The following is a 20,237-nucleotide window of genomic DNA, read 5'->3' on the forward strand; positions in this document are numbered from 1 at the left end:
TCACATTTTATGTACAGCAATAGGCTTATTTTTGACAGATGAGTAGTGTTGTTGCCTTCAGACAACAAACTTCATAGGTTTGCAGTAGCCTCCCTTCTACTCCAGCTTCCACACTTTCCATTTAATTTGGAACAGGACTCCAGGAAGAGGTCTGTGAGGTAAAGCATTCCTCCTAGGGCAAACTGGGTTGCAACAAAACTAAGATACACTATTGCCTTAGTCAGAACTGTCAGTTTCAGAATGATTAACAAAAAATCCTAGCATGAGGGAGAGTCTGCAGTAGTGGTCTTAATGTTAGATGTGGACCAAATAGTACTGGCTTCTAAACTCATTTGGACATAAAGCTTGTTAGATGGCTTTGGACAATCTCAGACCTACTTCACAAGGGTAGTTGTGATGGGAAGATACCAATGTCAGCTGCCCTGAGTTGGAGAAAGCAGCATTCAAGTGTAATAAATAAGAATAATTTAAGACATCCTGGCATGTTCCAAGTATGAATGGAGGTTGAATGAGTGTGCAGCATAAAATATTATTAGACCTCTTACAGATGTTAAGAGCACTTTAGTTAGAAGTCTGAAGCTGCTGGAATAATGTAATTCACACTAATCATTTTTCAATTGCTCTACAACACTACCGTACCAATCATTTGCAACTTGGGATGCTCTTCTGGGCTAACAAGCAAATCACAGGCAGCTCAAGGTTTGCTTTAGTTATCTCATCCAGACTGCCTTCACAGTTCTGTATTTTTATTATGGCAACTGCCAACGAATCCCCAAGCTTACTTGGAGAGAAAGGCTGGTGAACTTGACTTATCTGCTTATGATGCAGACCTGCATAGCTTGTGGCCCACCAGGATGAATGCAGCTCAGACAGACATGTTGAATACAGCTTGATCCCTGTGACCTTTCTTATAAATGCCTGCTTAGAATTCAAACCTAAGGCCTGCCATAACCCTGGAGCCAGAGTCCTTCACTTCAAGAAATGAGAATAAGGACTATGAAGCGGAAGAGGGAGAGCATGTAGGGTCAGCCCCAGAAGCAGTTCCAGAAGACATGCCTGGGGTGTGGTGTCAGTGCTCCTCTGGCCTGAGGATTCTGCATTGCCACCCTAAGTCTCCCTCCCTGACAATTATGTTTATTGATTTTCCAAATTATTACAAATCCTTCTCTCAAGGAAATAACTTTTGACACTCTTCCTTTGAAGAGAACCTCAGAAGTGCTGCTCCACACACCAGCTCTCTGTGGGCCAGATTGCAGTCATCTTGTAGGCAGACAGTTATTTTCAGAGACCTCTAATGGGTATGGCAGTTATGTTTATCAGACACCCAAACTTCTTTAACTTCAGTTTAGAACCATAATAACTGCCTGGGCCTAAACCCTTTCCCTTTTAGTGTAAAAATAAATAAATAACTAGCTGTTTACTGATTGGAAAAGCTAAGACTGAGGCATTTAATCAAGCACAAAAGGATTTATGGCATGTAAAGGAACATAAATGCAGCCTGGCTGTGCGGGCCACCCGCTGTTCAAAAATTGTTATTAACTATCCAAGGGTTATACTGAATTTCATATCGTAGCACAAGTCCTGGAATTACCATACGTACAAGGGAATGAGGAAGTTTCTCTAATCCCACCAGTGAGTTATTGCTGCTGCTGCTGTTGTTCAGTAGAAGAAAACGTCAGACATGTTTTCCCACACCTTTGTTCATAGGAGCCAACTCCTAGTGGCCGAGGTCCCTTCACCCCTCACAAAAAAATATTTGAGGGCCCCCCAAGTTAATGGACATGGGTGTGGTGCCATGTCATGTAATCAATTATGTGGGGTAGGGCTCACTTGGGCCCCTCCAATATTTTATTGGCACCCCTGCCTTTGTTACACTATCCAAAACTACAAAGACTGCCTCCTTGGACTCTCAACACCTGAGTTCTTACTTCTACTTAGCCAGGAAGCAGACTTAAGCCAGTCTCTCTCTCTCTCTCTAACCTACCACAGTGGTTGGTTTGTGTTCTTTACAGTGACCCTTACATTTAGAAGTCTGCTGTGATCATTCAGTGTTGATAAGTATAAAACAGCGGAAGATAATTAGAATGGTTCTCACATAAATGACTACAGCATGTGTGAATGAGAGAGAATGACTTTGAGATTGCCTCATTGTTTTATGTTGCTAAGTTTTAACCAGCAAAGCAGTGCAGTCACCTCACCTTTGCATGTTTTCCCATCTTCTGCCAGTTCATAGGGATCTGTGCAAAGACACTGGAATGAGCCTTGGGTATTGAAACATTGAGCAGAGGAGTGGCATGGGGGATTGGTTTTATTTTCACATTCGTTGATGTCTAAAGAGAAACACAAAAGTTAAAACAAAGTTATAAACTCAAAGTGTATTTCTAGAAGGCGGATCCTAAAATATGCTGCATTTGCACAAAAAGATAAGCTATTAATTCTGGCTTAATAAACCCAGATATGCATGGGCAGTCTGCACTAGCATCAAGAGGGTTCTGATGGAAATAGAAACAGTATTAGAAACTGTTGTTGTTTGCTTATTTTTCCAGAACATAAATCAAACCTCCTTTTTTTGGTGTTTTGCCTCTTTCTTAGGTAGGGGAAACTGAGTTCTTGAGTTTCTTACATTTCAAAGGGGCCCTCAAGCCTAAAAGGGTTTGGGAGCTGCTGTTGTAAAGCATTTGAAAAAAAAACCAAGATTTGTTCAACCAGATACTTTTTTATTAATTTATTCATAATTTGCTTCACTGTGGCTGGATCTAGACACATGAAAGAAGTGTTTCAGTTTAAAGTGTTGTAAACTTAAACAGGGAAAACAGGTAGAGAAAAACGGGGCTCCATGTCACCACCTGATGGCACAATGTTATATTGCACATAGAACGCATATAAATCACATTTTCGTCACCATTCTGGCTGAGTCCTAGCTGAGCCCTGTGTGTGCAATACATTGTATAAACACACATGGAGCAAAGGAAGAGCTAACTGAACTAACAGCCATGCAAGCAGCCTAGGATTGTGTTTTTCTTTTGACTTAGTGCACTTCCCATTCTACTGCTTGTTTCCATAGCCTGCCGTACATAGTTTAACATATTAGCCACCTATTGGAGAATAAACGACTGGTTCACGCAAGTTTTTCCATTCAGCTTGTTGCCAGAATATTAATCTGCTAGGGGGCAAAATATTATAATTCATCTCTTTCTTTGCTTCACAACTAGGTGGAAAAAATTCAGGGGACTCACAGGATGTGACTAAAAGAGAGAGTTACAATTCCCTATCCCTATTTCATTTCAAGTGTGCCATTATCTGAATCACTGTCTCTTCCAAGCAATGTTGATAAGCAGGCCTAACTGAGTACCAACTGTAGCTCCTGCATGCAAATGAATTCACCGTTGTAATGTCTTCCTCAGTAGGAGCTTGTTAAATTTCTCTCTCTCTCCTGATGCGTTCCTCCCCCTTAATGAAGGTTGAATATGCATGTGCACAGACATGCTGGGAAATGCTACGTACGGTGACTTGTGGAAATGTAATGTAAGTGAGAGTAAAGTCCTAAATTGATGCAATGCATTGAAATGAACTCATGCAGTTCTTCACTTTCAAGGCATTGGAAGGGGGATTGAGTGCCTGTGGTGCTTGATTTACTGGATTCAGTAGGAAACCATCTGTACTAATAGTTTTTATAATGCGAAGGAGGGGATCATGATAGTAACTCAAAGAAGAAGGCAATCTTTCTTTCTGGGCCTTCCTAGTGTTAAAGGCGGGGGACAATTTGTCCAGCTCACATTTTAAGGCATTCTATCTCCTTCACAGTTCCCAAACCAGACTTGATCATGTCCTTTCCTTGTCCATGTACAGAAGTCAATTGGATTGGCCCTTGGATTGCACTGGCAATAGGAAATAATTTCCTATCACATCTGAAAGAGCAGGTGTGGTGCAAGCCACAGGGCACAGGCAGCGGTTGTTAGTATTTATATTGTATTTGCGTTATAAATGTATTTCACAAAGAATAAATGGTACTGGGGAAATTAGGGCGCTGGCAGTTGGTTGGTTATTTTCTTGGTTGATTCTTTGATTATGAACATTGAGTGGTGACTTCAAGCAGATGCTGTCTGGAGGAGTTTGTGAGAAAAGGCAAGCTATGGATTAATAACTTATGCGCTGCTATGAAGAAATTTGAAAACAAAAGGGACTAAACCCTCTCTTGGGCTCAAGGGAGAGAAATGAATTTCAAGTCTTGCGTAAGGCTTCTTTTTTAAAAATCACAAATAGCTAACAGCCGTGTCCTCCAACATTTCACTGCAACAGCTTCCCCACCCAAGGATCAGTCACCTGGGATGGCCTCCTCACTCTGCCTAATTGTGGGACAAGTGCCCCTGCCCCCAAAATACTGGTGTAGTAAAATATCTGACCACCTGGAAGCATATACTCTTCAATTTGAGCACTACTTTTTTGTTTTTGTTTCCCCAACTGTGGCAATGAAGAGACAAATAATATTATAGTTGGCGGGGGGTGTTTCTTTGCGGAAAGAACCCACATCCCTGGGCATGCCTCAATGCATTTTGTTCTATATTTTTGGTGCAACCAAATAAAAATGCAGCAATATATGTTTGAAAAAGGTGCTAGCAGCAGAAAGCTTTTTCTTCCCGTAGGAGAGAACGAGCTGATCAGATGCAGTCTTATTTTATTTCTCAGGCAAAAAACTTGGATATGGATATGGATATCCTGGCTAAACCCTGTTAATGCCTGCTGCTAATTAAATCCTACAAGCTTTTTAGTTTTTCAAAATGCACACAGGCCCTCCATGGGCATTAAAGCATCCTATGATTCTGTGAATCCTATTGCTTCCTTTTGATCTGTATTCCTTTACACTGAGAGCAAGAAAGAGCATGGTCAGGCAAGCTGCCCAGTTTGGGTTATGTTTTAGTTGCATTCTGGGAGACTTGGCTCAGTCTGTTGCTTAACTCACAAATATATGGAGCAGAGTAATGGTTTGTGGGGACGATCACGTCTTCTTAAAATAAGGGACCAAAGATGATTTGTGAGATCAGAGTAAAGCGAAGAAAGAAGAGTACGCTTATATCTTTTCAAATCTCTTTGCAATTTGTTTCACGTTTTTGCCTCAGTAAGCCCTGGAACGTGTGAATTCTCAGGCTCTACAGCTAGAAACTGTAAGTAAGCTGAAAAAGAAATTTATTGATGGCAGCATCAAGAGTGACCTCAGAAGATAAATGAATTTTCACAATAGACTACAGGATCCAAGTTTATTCAGCCCTCTAAAATTATTCATGTTTAAACATTCCAATGTGGCAATGCCATTCTTGCTAGAAGATAGCAGACAAAACTTAAAAACCATAGGCACCTTGGCAGACCGGTGCTTTCAAAGTCCATTTCCCCTGTATACAGGACAATTGTTCTTCTCCTAATAGCTCATATCCTTGGTGGCATGAGTAGGTAACAGTGAGTTTCCCTGCCTCTGAACAATGGACAAAGTCACCATGTTCCACTCTTGTTGGGAAACCACAATTCAACTCTAGAAGCAAAAACACAACATTTTAAAAAAATATACATAATACATTAGTGTACATCAGTCAAAACTGCATATACTGTTTTTGTTAAGATAAATTTGTACTAAAATGCTGATAAATTTTCATGTGAATTAAAACACAAATTGCTGCAAAATGTAGAGTACTAAATTTAAGTGTGGAAAAATGAGCAACCCAGAGAACTGAAATTCCTAATCTTGAGTGAAGATATTCTATGACCACTCTTGGTCAGCAATTATGGGAGCTGGACCCCGCTGTAGGACGGGGTAGAAATAATAAGATTACTATCATTCTAAGTCCAGCCACATTTGGAGAGCTGCAGCTTTTCTATCCCTGTTCAAAGGCCTCAGATGATGAATGCAGAGTCTGGGCTATTGTACCCTCTCATACCCTTTCATTCCTTTTGCCAAATGCAAAGGAATGAAACACAGCTTTGCCTGGTAGCAAGAAGATACTCAGACCCTTTCATCCCAGCTGTCAAAACCTCCAGCATTCTCCTCATTTCTAAACATTCCAAATATTTGACAAAAGAGAGGATATTAATTTTTAGAATTACCTGGGTGAAACGTTTCCTGCCAAGCTCCTAAATGAACACTGGGTATATTTTCACAAGACTCAAAATCTTTAGGAAATTTCCCAAGTATGAAGGCATCAAGGGGCACTTCAGTGAGACCAGTGTTATCACAGATTAATCTGGATAAGGAATATTTTCTGAGTTCTTGCCTTTGATCTTCAGTGAAAACACTGTCGTTTTCCCACCAAAATCTATGTAGAAACAAGACCAAAAAATATTGCAGGACAGTGTATTATGTTCCACCACTTGGCCCCACCTAGATATCAAACTTCTGAAACAATTGGCAATCCTGTTTCAAAGTTTGTTTTTTACCAAATCCAGTTTAATAAATATCCTTTTCAGGTATTCTAATCCCTTGTGTGATTAGAATTGCATGAGGGACAGCAAAGACAAGCGTGTTAGCTGCCATCCTCAAATTTGCTCATCAAATTTACAGATGACACTGAACTGGGAGAGGCAGATAACGCTACAGAAGAACAGAAGAAAGAATCAGGATTCAAGATGACCTTAACAGATTGGAGAACTGGGCCAAAGGAATTTCAATACGGACAAATGTAAGGTTCTACACTTAGGCAGAAAAAACCAGCGGCATAAATATAAGATGGGGGGACACCTGCCTTTCTAGTAGTACACGTGACAAGGATCTAGGGGTCTTAGTAGACCACAAGCTTATCATGAGTCAGCAGTGTGATGCAGCAGCATAAAAAGCTAATGCTATTCTAGGATGCATCAACAGAAATATAGTGTCCCAATCAAGGAAAGTAATAGTCCCGTTCTATTCTGCCTTGGTCAGACCACATCTGGAGTACTGTGTCCAGTTCTGGGCACTACAATTTAAGGAGGATATTGACAAGCTGGAATGTGTGCAGAGGAGGCAGACCAAAATGATAAAGGGTCTGGAAACCAAGCCTTGTGAGGAACAGTTGAGGGAATTGGGTATGTTTGGCCTGGAAAAGCAGAGACAGAGAACAGCTAATAATGCCTAAGCAGGGCTAATGGAAGGAACAATACAAGTAAACTTACCGATCACCATCTCTCAATGCTTTCATTTGTTTTCCAATTATGCATGCAAACAGTGGACCTGTTCTGGCATCTGGAAGCATGCTTTCTACTATGCCCGCTAGCCACAAATCCATGTTGTCAGGGTTTTTGTACAGTCCCATGATTTTTTGCACCGTCTTCCTGTTCTGTATCGCTTTTGTCAGGTCGCTTTCCGTCCTTAGCCTCGGCAGGTCACAGAATTCTCGCCAGTCATTGTAGCCTACAAATATGGCATTCGTAGAACGAATCAAACAAGGTTTCCCAACGGGAGCCCTGACAGCTTCCTGTGAGAGCTCTGCCCAGTTCCTAAAGTGCTTGATGCAAGCCTACCTGCAGTGATACTCTTGGACCTGGAATCCCTTCACTCTGATCTGAAATATGCGAGGCATGATCCTTAGAGGTGAATGGGGACAGTGTGGAGGAATGATTAGAGTTCATATCTGGGAAGGTGTACCTGGGAACCATGAACCCTGTGGGGTGACTTTGGGCCATAGATATTGCCTCTCAGCCTGGCCTACCTCAAAGGGTTGTTGTGAAGATAAACTGGAGGGCGGGGGAGAAGTGTTTATGACACCTTGAGCTCTTTGGGGGAAACATGAAATGTAATAGCAAATAATAAAATAAATTATTACTAGTGGTCTGCTGGCCTCCTGAAAAATGTATTTGTCAAATTAATATCCCACCCATCTTTTCAGGGTGCTTATCAAATGCAATCTTCATAACAACTTTGTAAGTAGACCAGGTTGAGAGACAATGATTTGTTGCAGGCGGAGGTGAGGGAAATAATGAAATGTGCTTATTATTTATTATTATTAATACCCCACCCATCTGACTGGGTTTCTGCACTCTGGACAGCTTGCAGCACATATTAAAAATTGTAAAACATCAGACATTTAAAATTTCCCTTTACAGGGGCTGCCTTCAGATGTATTCTAAAAGTCAGATAGTTGTTTATTTCCTTGACATCTGATGGGAGAGCGTTCTACTACCGAGATGGCCATTAATGGTTGAGTGGGGATTTGAGACAGGTCTCCCAAATCCAAGTCCAGTGCCCTATCCACACAGCCACACCAGACTGCTGTCTTGCTTCAAATTAAGCTCTGTGAGGCAGTAAGTGGATGCTTTATATAGGGTGTATTTTATGCTTGAACCAGTACAGCATTATGATATACCAGCATTGCGTACAAGTGATTCTGGTACCATAGGAAAATATAATAAGACAAATGTAGATACAGGTTGTAATTCTTGAGTACTGGGATTTGTACTAAATCTGCTTTGGTGTTATTCAATCCAATGCACAAACTAGTCAATAGATCTGTTCTAGCTCTTTTCTGGAATGGGTGGCTGATGATGAGAAGCTCTCTGTGGACCATTTGTGCCTGTTTTAAGGACTAAATGTAGCCTGGCTTGAAGTGGGAGAACAGGCTGTGTTCTCCTAATTAAGATAACAACGTATACCATGTTAATAACATAACATACATAATTTGTAAGGAGGTGTGGAAACTGCTGATAAAGACAAACTGAAGTTGTAGATCAAAATGTTCTTAAAGGCTTTAACTAAGCAGGAAAGAGTGTGCGAAAGTAAAACTATTCTCAGCTGCTATTAAAATGAAATAAACAACCACAGTGCACTGATTGCTAATACAATAATATTACATTCCAGTAAATTCATTGGGTTGTACCCAATGGTGCCTTAGAGGACAGCACTTCCATTTCTAGAAGTCAGGCCACCTAATTTTGGCTGACAACCCCAACCATTTACTGTAGCCCTCTGCACCACATCCCATTCTGTTCCAGAGGGTCCCAGACCCCTCAAGAACAGCTGGTGGGGTGGTTAAGAAGGTAAGAGGGATCAACAAAATCGGGGCTTTGCTTTGCACACACAGAAGTCTCTTCTATTAATCTGGCTAGGCCTCCCACTTTGGCTAGTGAGGCTGTTTTGAACAATCCACACTCACCTGCTCTACACCTGATATCATATATGATGGGTGGGGCTTGGCCAAAAGGGGCTTTGCAGGGACTTCAAATCAGCATTGCCTGCAAAGCCCTATTGCCCAGTGTTCTAAGTCGCCTAGAGGCTTTGGCATAGGCAACACACTAATCCTGCTGCTACTATTACCACAAGATGTATTGTTAAATAACGCAGTATACCTGGGAGTCCATGATCACGTCCCCGCTGTAAATCTAATGATGCTAAATCCAAAGAGCCATTATGAGACAACACCAATAGCTTCTTCGTTAGCTCCTCATTCAGCAGCTGATCCTGTACCTGAAGTTTTGCAGCAGTTGCCAAAGTTCCTCTTAGCAGGGGATCCAAGCCACCTAAGAGTACAGAGAGAAGGTTACAAAGAGAAGGTAGGAGAGGGGAAGAGGCGGGTCTCTCCATCACCTCTGCTGAAAGACCAACAGCTTTTGGGTTCCTGCTGCCCTTGAAATACTTCCATCTCAGCTGGTTGTTACAAAACCTCTGTCAAAAATCTACCTCCCTCCCAGTCCATTTTTGTGTGTGTGTCACGTATTTTAGATTGCAGGCCTCAGAGCGAGGACTGTCTTATCACTGACATTTGAAAGCGTCTGTCTTATTATGGGCATTTTGGAGTGAGAAACAGGATAAAAATGCTTTAAATAAATGTATGCAGCCGCAAATCCAGCACTGTCTTAAGATAAGTGCAAAAGTCCTTGATTTTCATCCAGCCGGCTAAGGACCCTTCACTAACTATGAATTGTACTTTAACAGCTTTGCATGCATTTTTCTTCTTGTTTTCAAAAAACAACAACCAAGTAACAAAGATGTAAAGATATTAACATCTTCCACTGAGTAGTGTTAGGCAAATAATAACAATATTATTTTCATTATTTTTCTTTATCAAATGTATAAATAAGCTAACTATAATTCTCTAGAAAAAGACAAGTACTATTTATAACATGTTTTTAAAACTTGAATTTTTAAAAAATATTTTTATTAAAGTTTTCAGGTTTTCATTTCCACATTAACATCTTTAATTATATTCATACATTCAATGACTTCCCTTCTTCCCCTTCCAAGGTTCTTTTAATTTACCCATAATTCCTGCATATTCTTGTATATCCATCTAAATCAGTTTTCTCCATCCTCATTTTACACCCTTTTAGATATGTAATACTGCTGAAGTTAGCTTAATACTGCCAGCGTTTTCAACTGTGTACAATTTTTAATGGGTTGCAGCCAATTAAGAGTAGACGCTCTGGACTGAATGGACAAGTTAGATGTGATTAATTTAAGTCCAGCAGCAGGTTTACTTTGATCTTGGTTTGATTGGATGCAATCATATGGAAACTCTTTATTAAGATAAGGCTGCAACCTTATCATATTTATCTGGGAGTAAGACTCATTTAATAGGGCTTATTTCTGACCAGATATACATAGTATTGTGCTGTGAAGCTAATAACAACAACAACAGGGCTTTGAGGGGCCTTCTGGCAGTTCCCTCATTGCAAGAAGTGAAGTTACAGGGAACCAGGCAGAGGGCCTTCTTGGTAGTTGTGCCCGCCCTGTGGAACACCCTCCCATCAGATGTCAGAGTCAAACAATTTTATGACCTTTTGTAGACATCTGAAGGCAACCTTGTTTTGAGAAGCTTTTAATGTTTGATGTTTTGCTCCTTTATATTTTGTTGAAAGCTGCCCAAAGAGGCTGGGGAAACCGAGTCAGATGTGTGGGGTACAATAATTATAATTATTAAAACAGTAAGGCTACACAAACCTTTCACTCTTCTCCCTTGTCCGCCAAGCTGTACCGTATTTTTCGCCCTATAGGACGCACTTTTTCCCCTCCAAAAATGAAGGGGAAATCTGTGTGCGTCCTATGGGGTGAATACAGGCTTTCGCTGAAGCTTGGAGAGCGAGAGGGGTTGGTGCGCACGACCCCTCTCGCTCTCCAGGCTTCAGGAAGCTATCAGCAAGCCTGGGGAGCCCGTGGGAGTTCCCGCAGGGCTCCCTAGGCTGCGAATAGCAGCCTGCCGCCCGGCACGCAGGACGCCCTGAAGCAGAGCACAGACATCGGCCAGCCCCACAAGCTTGGGGGACAGCAGGGAGGCGCAGCGCCGCCATCCCGCTGTTCCTTGACCTGGTTTTTTTTGGGGGGGAAATAAAGAAATTTTTTCCCCTTTATTCCCCCCCCCAAAAAACTAGGTGCGTCCTATGGGACAGAGTGTCCTATGGGACGAAAAATATGGTAATTCATTCCACACAGATAAAATAACTGAGTATTTCAATTTATTTTGGTTTTTTTATATGACTTTGGAAATGCTAGTCAAGAAGAGAAAAACACCTCAGCACTTGCTCTTCATGGTCTGTTTAACAGTCTGAACAATGATGAAATCAAGACAAAATCTCCCTGTTTTACAAGTTGCTAATAACTTTGCAGTAATGAAAGAAGATGTGATAGTATTAAACAAAGTACCTTCTTTAATAAGTCTCCATGGGGTAAAAAAAGCTTCGTGCAATTGAAGATTAGGAAGATTTGGATCATTCTGATACTGTACGTCGAGTCTCTTTATGACTGGATGAATTGCAGCATGGCCAAAGCGAAAAGCTGCCGTAGTAAATACATTGGATACTGAAGGATTAATTGTGGGAACATAGCCTTTATAAGCACCGACGTATTGGTTAAAAGCATCTGGTCCAATGATTTTTGGTATGTAGTCTCTTAGGGTAATAATCTGGGGTGGAAATAAGGGAAACCAGAATATTTCAGTTAATAACAATGTTGTAGGAAGCCTATCGTGTGTTTGAACAAGACAAAGCCTTGCCAGATGTTGGTCTGGACTCCTTAGATATAGGAACATTTACTAGCAACAAGAGCCAAAGTCATATTTATATAAGCTAGGTGCCAAATGGCTCCTTAAACCAGGGTTATAATCGCCAAAATGGAATGCCTAGAGGCTATTTTTGGACCAGACAGCTCAAAAGATGTATTTTTCAATACGACTTTTTGGTTCCTGAAATTCATTTTGATTGTGCAGATAAAACATAACGGGTAGAATTCTACAGGATGTGTGGCTGGTGTGTGAAAACAGTCAAGATCTAAGGATTTCCAGGCATGCACCTCCAGATGGTGGAGACGTCAGACGTCATCCTGGCACCTGGGCATCTTCATTTGGTCACAATCCGTGCAAAATCCGCCTGGCGAGTTTCGAACGTTGATTGGGGATTGAGGGGGGGCATTAATATCAGTGCCCCCTCCCTACCATGGAGAATTGTGGGAGTGGTTTCCCCAGATCAAGATTAGTTCAGCTGGAACTTTTCTAATAGGACGGGGAAATTAAGCCACAGGCAACCTGGACTGGAGGTGTTCAGTAGTCTCAAAATGTTAAGGGTGTTTCACAGCATTCTTTACTGGCAATGAAATAATATTGTCTCCATGCTGATGGATCATCCAACAAAGATATAACTGTCTTTCTATTTTGTTATAGCCTGCTAGCTGACATTAAACAGAAAGTGTTCTATTATTGACCTAATGGTCCATCAGACTAACCTTTTGCAATGACCTTTATTTAACGATATCCGAATCCACCTCTCTGTGTAGGCTAAGAGCTTAAGGCTGCAATCCCACATACACTGACCTGAGAGTAAGCTCCCTTGAACTTAATGGGACTTGCTTTTGGATGCTTTTAGGATTCTGCTGCAAGGGAACTGTTTGTGCCATTTGAAGATGACAAGGGAAAGATGCAAACTTTTGAAGCTGCCTAACAAAGCCCTTAGGGACGCGGGTGGCGCTGTGGGTTAAACCACAGAGCCTAGGACTTGCCGATCAGAAGGTCGGCGGTTCAGATCCCTGCAACAGGGTGAGCTCCCATTGCTCGGTCCCTGCTCCTGCCATCCTAGCAGTTCGAAAGCATGTCAAAGTGCAAGTAGATAAATAGGTACCGCTCCGGAGGGAAGGTAAACAGTGTTTCTGTGCGCTGCTCTGTTTCGCCAGAAGCGGCTTAGTCATGCTGGCCACATGACCTGGAAGCTGTATGCCGGCTCCCTCGGCCAATAAAGCGAGATGAGCACTGCAACCCCAGAGTTGGCCATGACTGGACCTAATGGTCAGGGGTCCCTTTACCTTTAACAAAGCTCTTGGGGAAACATGTTTGTTCCTCTGGGTGACGATGGTACTGTGGGAGGAGAAGTGACTACTTATGAGGCCTCCAGAATGAATTAAGTTCTTAACCCGAGGTACCAATGTATTATGAAAATATGAAAACTCTGTACAGTACAGTGGTACCTCGGGTTAAGAAATTAATTTGTTCTGGAGGTCCGTTCTTAACCTGAAACTGTTCTTAACCTGAGACACCACTTTAGCTAATGGGGCCTCCCGCTGTCGCCGTGCCGCTGGAGCACGATTTCTGTTCTCATCCTGAAGCAAAGCTCTTAACCTGAGGTACTATTTCTGGGTTAGTGGAGTCTGTAACCTGAAGCGTCTGTAACCCGAGGTACCACTGTACTCTAACCTCACAAAAAAATTGAAAAGGAACAGGGCCTTTTAAAATCAGAGAAAAGGGCAACCAAATCAATCAATAGGTTGGGCTCTAATAAGGAAAGCTTACATTTGGGACTTGGGGGGGGGGAGTATGGAAAGTGGGAGCACGAGAGAGGTGTAGAAAAAGTGGATTGGATGCTGCTTCTCTTTCAACGTTTCCACCTCCTCCTCTCTCTCAATTTTGCTTTCTTTCCCCTGCGTGGCAATGAGGCTGAGAAAAAGATTCTATTTCCTAGTTGTTCTGAGGGGATTTTGGGATGGAGGGGTGGCAGCGCATGTGACGTGAGGGCTTAACTCTTTCTAGCTGCCACTCCCTTGAAAATCACCCTTACTGGCACACAAATTAAGCCTAATTGTGAGGTGGGGGGGTTTCCTCACATGAGCTTTTTTTTTTCCTAACCCTAATTGCCACTGAAGGGTTATTTTCAGAATGACAGCATGCAGGAAGGGAAGGGGTCACCCCCCCAAAATCTGTAGCTTCCCGGAAAATTGCCCTCTGTGCAGCAGCTTAGGAAAACAGGCCCCCAAAATGTGACTGGATGTTTCTCTTCCCCAACGCACCCCATCTCCCACTCTGTAGCTTAATTGCTGTACATGGCCAAGGAATACTCATGCTTTAAACAGATCTATGGGGAAAGACCTATTTGTTCATAGGAATCTTCTTTACTGTATGTAACACTGTCCATGTCTTAAAGACTATTTGGTCACAAAATCCATTTGATAGGTCTAAATGGGTCTATCAGCAGACAATTCATAGTTATCTTCAAAAAAACAACAACCCAAAAACCATACAGTTTGTTATAGAAATGCTGATAAGTGTTCCCCTGGCAAATTCTTTTGATAATGTAATAGGTTTATTGAAGCATATAGAAAAAAGCTTATAAGAAAGACTGATCAAAAGAGAGGAAATGATACATTGCGATGGAAAATATGAAAACTGCATTGCAGATTTAAGATTACATTAGACTTAATAAAGCATAATGGGATGAATATGAAGTATAGAGAACTAATAAAATACATGATAGGTTTGATATAATATGCAATAAACTGAATGGACAAATGCACCCAGTGCTTTGATACAGTGCATATTGAAAAATTCAGGCAGGGATAACGTAGTTTCATCAGATAATGTGTTTCACTCATTTTTTTGGGGGGAAAGGGGGGTTATTTTATTTTTTAACACCGAAAAGGCAAGTTCAGACAAACTACAAAAAGATGTGGCTCTTTCCAAGCCCTCTGTGTTCGCTCCAGAGCAGTTAAGCTTGGCTTCCTTGCCTCATTACTTTAGCTTTCAGTTATGCTCTTGGCAAATTAACAGTGCTCAGACGGCAAAGCCTGAAATATGATAGATTATTAAGAGGCTGCCCATTGGATTTTAAGGTTTGGCTTTCCTACACAATGCCTGCCAGATCATTAGTCCTGCTGGAAGGTAGGAGCATAGATGTCACAAAGGCTCATTTGTGGAGGGCAATCTAACACATTGGTGCTGGTCCTGTTGCTATGATGCATTCTGTTTCCCAGCAATATTTCGAATGCATTGAAATTTCCCCAGCAGTCCTATGGTTTTTGACAGCCAATGTGCACCCTCAGTTGTGTACCTTCATTTCTTATCTATCAGATGCCACCTGAAGCATCTCACTTCACCCTGATCCACGGCAGGTTCAGCCCTGCATGATCTCATGTTGTCCTAGTGCTTATGGAAATGATAATAGCCTACTACATTCAGTATAAATTCATTCCGAATGTTATCGTATTTATCCATACAGAGCCTGCGCCTGTAAGCAGCCTGTTCATAAATTGCCAATGATGTCAGTCCATTGATTGAAGGGTATCATATCTTTATTTTTCCAATTCCTCTTGGCCACCATTAGGGCACGGAAAAACCCATTTCCGTTGTCCCGTTGATAATTTCCATACTGCAGGTATATAGTTCAATAAAATACTCTCCGCCTAAAGATTTAACTTTTTCTGCACCGTCATAGTTAACAAGTTTGGGGAGAAAGTGCTGGACTGTGTTTAAAGAACTAGGTACAAAAAAGATGTGTTTCAGAGAGGCATTGTCCTTGCCACATCCCCAACACAGAGCTATCTTAGCTAACCCGCTTTTTATACAACCATAAAGGGGTCCAATAAACTCTAAATATTATTTACTGTTGTATTGGTCTTAAATAGAATGACACCTTAGGTATTGAAACCAATACAGTTTCCCACTGTCTGGGTAATAATGATCTTGTCAGAAAGTTAACAGGGGGCAAAATGTGTGCCATTATTTTAAGTTGCTGGTGCAGGCTACAATCCACCCCCACCCTTTTGCTGGGCTGTAGGTGGTTTGGGTTGAGTCAAGGAGCCCCTCCACTTGCTTTCAGCAGCTCAGCCAGCATACCCCTGCCCACCACCAATGGATTGATGCCTGCATCACTCTTCTGCCCGCAGCATGTACAAGTGGAAGGAAGGCTTACACTGGTATCCGCATTGGTAAAACCAAGCAGACAGTCCTGTAATGAGGCATTCCAAGGTGGGGCAGGGCTGAGCCACCCTGGGATCCACTAGATCCTGACCAGCTCTCACAGTTGGCGCTGGCTGGCATCAGGCCTGATCCGAGCCCGGCTGCAGTGTAATCTGAGGCTGGTACAGGGATCAGGACCCATCTTCCTGCCCCTTACACCACTGCCACGAGTGCCCTTGGCAGCAGCGGGTTTAGATTGCAGTCCTACTTGCAAATAGTACGTGGGCACGTTCTCCTTTCAAGAGCTCATCAATGATATTTAACTAAATGGTAATATTTAACACTTATGAATTGTAACTAACTGGAGTAGCAATTGGTTCGATCCCCAGGCTCTTGTCCCATCAGAAACCCTGGTAATCTGCTGCTATTTTAAAAGCAGGATTCAAACTAATTAGAGCGGAATGACCTGCCTTCAATTCTGGGCACCTTCCATATCCCACATATAATAACTTTCTGCGGCTTGAAATAAGACTTCAAATACTGATGGGGTAATCACTATCATATATGGCACCAGTTGCTCCTGGCGTGGCAGGAAATTGAACAACTGGATGCATCACTAGCAAGATCTGGCTGTCCCTTTAAATTAGATGTCTGCTTTTCAACACAAGATCTCCCAGAGTCCCTACAGTGCAGAGCTTCCCGCACTGGGCACAATTTAAGACTGTGCCTTACTACCAAAGGGAAAGAAAAGGACACATCCGTATTCGGCCAGCCTTTGTTGCGAGAAATGGTCTGTATTGTGCAGTGGAGACATTCAGTCCAGCTAAGAAAAATAAAATAAAACACCCAACTTTCACCTTAACAATATAGCTTTGTGACCTGAATTGAGCAGATCCACTGAAAAGAAGGCAAAAGGTATAGAAATTGAAAGTCTGCAAGCAGCCAGCCCTCCTCTTCAGGGGCTTCATCTGTGGAAGTGCCTTGGAAGTTAAATATGTCTGAGCAGGAAGAGCAAACAGAGGACTGGTTTGGAGTTTTTTTAAAAAAAGAATTAAATGAGATATGAGAATGAAGCTAAGATTGCATCTGCAGTAGATGTCTTTCCTGATGGAAATGTGTAAACTAAGTTTGAGCTCCATGCAGAGAAAACGGAGTGCCAGAACATCGGCATCAGTGAAGTCCTCAAGAGCTCAATGCAGATACAGTCCTCCAAGGAAACACCAAGCCCAAGAGGATGCCAGTGTGGTTAGTGAGCAGAGGCAAGGAAGCTTTTAGAGGCAAGGCAGCTTCCTTCAGGAACTGGAGGCCTTGCACAAATGAGAATAAAAAGGAACACAAAAGAAATGCAAGCAAACAATAAGGTTACTGCCTAAAGTCTGGGACACAGAGCGGGGAGACCTGGATTCACATCCTTTCTGTTATTCTTTAGAGGTGCTTTAGCAGTGAATGCCCTGCACTGGTAGTGGGCTGGACTCGATGACCTTTGAGGTCCCTTCTAGCTCTGTGATTCACTTTTCTGATTTAGAACTAGGTTGCCTGTCTTAAGAGCACGGGGAGTGTCTAACTGGGTGTGACACAGAGATCTGGGCCCTTGCTATCTTTCCATTTTTATGTCCCCATATAGAAAAATACAGTGTTGTCTTCATAAAGTATTTTTTTTTAATGTGTGGGTGTATGGATGTAAAAAAAACCAATAGTGCTGTATAAATCCTTGCTAATGATATTTTCCCAGAGGAAAAAATTATTTTCAATTGCCTTTGTTCTCAGAGCATCTAAATCTTTCTTTAAAAAGTCTACAAAGTTCACTGTTAAAGCTTTGACTTTCCAGTTTTGCATATTTTTGTTGTTTAGTCATGTCCGACTCTTCGTGATCCCATGGACCAGAGCATGCCAGGCACTCCTGTCTTCCACTGCCTCCCACAGTTTGGTCAAACTCATGCTGGTAGCTTTGAGAACACTGTCCAACCATCTCGTCCTCTGTCGTCCCCTTCTCCTTGTGCCCTCCATCTTTCCCAACATCAGGGTCTTTTCCAGGGAGTCTTCTCTTCTCATGAGGTGGCCAAAGTATTGGAGCCTCAGCTTCAGGATCTGTCCTTCCAGTGAGCACTCAGGGCTGATTTCCTTAAGAATGGATAGGTTGGATCTTCTTGCAGCCCATGGGACTCTCAAGAGTCTCCTCCAGCACCATAATTCAAAAGCATCAATTCTTCGGCGATCAGCCTTCTTTATGGTTTAGCTCTCACTTCCATACATCACTACTGGGAAAACCATAGCTTTAACTATACGGATCTTTGTCGGCAAGGTGATGTCTCTGCTTTTAAAGATGCTGTCTAGGTTTGTCATTGCTATTCTCCCAAGAAGCAGGCGTATTAGTGTACCAAACAAAACAAGGGCTTTCCTTTTCCTCACCCTTTTGCTGTATCTGCTCTCTCTTTCTCAGCCTCCTGCAATATTTTTCCCCCAAGGTTATAGCTGCTCGGAAAGAACTCTTGGAGTGTAAACGCATGGGCAACCTCAACTGTGGAGGCTGCTGACGCTCTAAGTAGCCGAGTTGCATATAGAGTTGGCATGTGTGTCCCTGAACTGACTAAATCCACTCCAAATCATTTCTAATGTGCCACAGGCTGATCTCATTAATCTCTGATACTCAGACAGATGATGAGTAGCCCAGAGTCATACACAGAAAATGCCTTTTGGAAATTATTTCGTCTGAGGGCAGAACGTGTCTGATTCCAAGACACTAACATTTGAGTGCCCAGAAGCCTAGTGTGCATTGGGTTTTTTCTTTTTCTTTCCAGATTTGTTCACTGCTAACTAGTGCCAAAAAGCCATTCTGAGCCTTTCAAGGCAATTATTTTAAAGCAAACAGCACATTTAAGACAGAGGGACTTGCACAGTGCGTGCGAGGAAGCTATAAGGAAGACTAATGTTCAGGGTCGTTAAGAGATTTTTATTTAAGATTAAATGAAGTGTGCAATCTTTTTGTATCCTAATTAGAATTCTCACATAGAAATGTGAACAGCTTCATAAAGAGCATAACTTAGACAGTCTGATGCCCAGCTCCAAATGAGAGATGCAGGAATAACTTTTGCTATATATTTTATTGCCATTAGGTGGCATATTTCTCTTCACAAAGGCAACTATAGTCCAGTTGCCCAAAGTCAAAATCTGCTTTTGGGGACATGAATCGGTCTGCCAGAAGCCCTAACCACGCATTCTGATCTTGGACTCAGCTATACAGCAGCAAATAAAACGTTTTAAGTGTGTTGTGAAGTGCATTATACAAATTTGACACTAGATGGCGATGGTGAGCTATGGCAAATTCAATATATTTTTCAAAACGTTTTTTTAAAAAAAGAATTTCACAATGTTTTTCATATGTGTCTAGATTCCACCCTTCTCTTCCTGTATATCATTATAAGATGGAAGGAACATTGGTCCTCCTGTTGCAACACTATTTCTTCTCCCACTGTCCTCTATTTGTTGAGGTGCAGAACCTCTGCACTGCAGACCCTTTTCTGCTTGTGGAGGATACCTGTGCCATTTACAGCCCTGATCGTCTAGTTTAGCCTGCATAGTGTGGAGGAGTCCATGAGTGGTGGTGACAGTGGAATGACGTAGGGGGCAGGTTTTGTGGGCACACCCTGCTCTTCTGAACACTTGAACAGGACTACTGTGTGATGAACTCACCTTTGGTGAGTATGAGCAGTTTCTCAGAATGGCAGGTATATGCACCTGACCAGCCCATCTAAATGTTGCATGCTGTTATTGGATCAGGAGGCAGACCACCGAACTTCTCGCCTTAGACATAGGAAGCTAATAGAACATTTATCCTTTCTCTCTCTCTCTCTCTCTCTCTCTCTCTCTCTCTCTCTCTGCATGCTAGACTTTGTTTTTTCTTCTTCTCAAGAAATAACTGATCACTTGAAAGCCCTACCAGGATGCTATGTGTGGGTTTGCTTTTATTGATCAATCTGTCCATGTGCCCAGGATGAACAAGTCCTTGTCTATCGATGCCCCAGAATAAGCTGATAGATTTCTGAGGTGGAAGCACGACTATTGCTTGGAATTACAGGTGCACAGTCACATGCTCAAATGATCCTCTGTGTAGAAAAACCATCTCTACAAATAGAA

At 42.1% G+C, this 20,237-nt stretch overlaps 1 protein-coding gene across 1 annotated transcript in view; it reads right to left on the reverse strand.

Annotated features, from left to right (window-relative positions):
- Positions 1–5,317: 5,317 nt before the first annotated feature.
- TPO (thyroid peroxidase) overlaps positions 5,318–20,237 on the reverse strand; it is a 40,015-nt gene continuing 25,095 nt past the window's right edge. Inside the window, exons 8-12 of the mRNA XM_053380784.1 lie at positions 11,594–11,852; positions 9,304–9,474; positions 7,135–7,372; positions 6,094–6,302; positions 5,318–5,524 (exon numbers count right to left, since the gene is read on the reverse strand). Of these exons, the coding sequence (XP_053236759.1) occupies positions 5,337–5,524; positions 6,094–6,302; positions 7,135–7,372; positions 9,304–9,474; positions 11,594–11,852 (1,065 nt within the window). The 3' untranslated portion in view covers positions 5,318–5,336. The remainder of the gene's footprint in view (positions 5,525–6,093; positions 6,303–7,134; positions 7,373–9,303; positions 9,475–11,593; positions 11,853–20,237) is intronic.

This window comes from Podarcis raffonei, chromosome 3 (genome assembly GCF_027172205.1).
Source record: "Podarcis raffonei isolate rPodRaf1 chromosome 3, rPodRaf1.pri, whole genome shotgun sequence".
Lineage (NCBI taxonomy): Eukaryota > Metazoa > Chordata > Lepidosauria > Squamata > Lacertidae > Podarcis > Podarcis raffonei.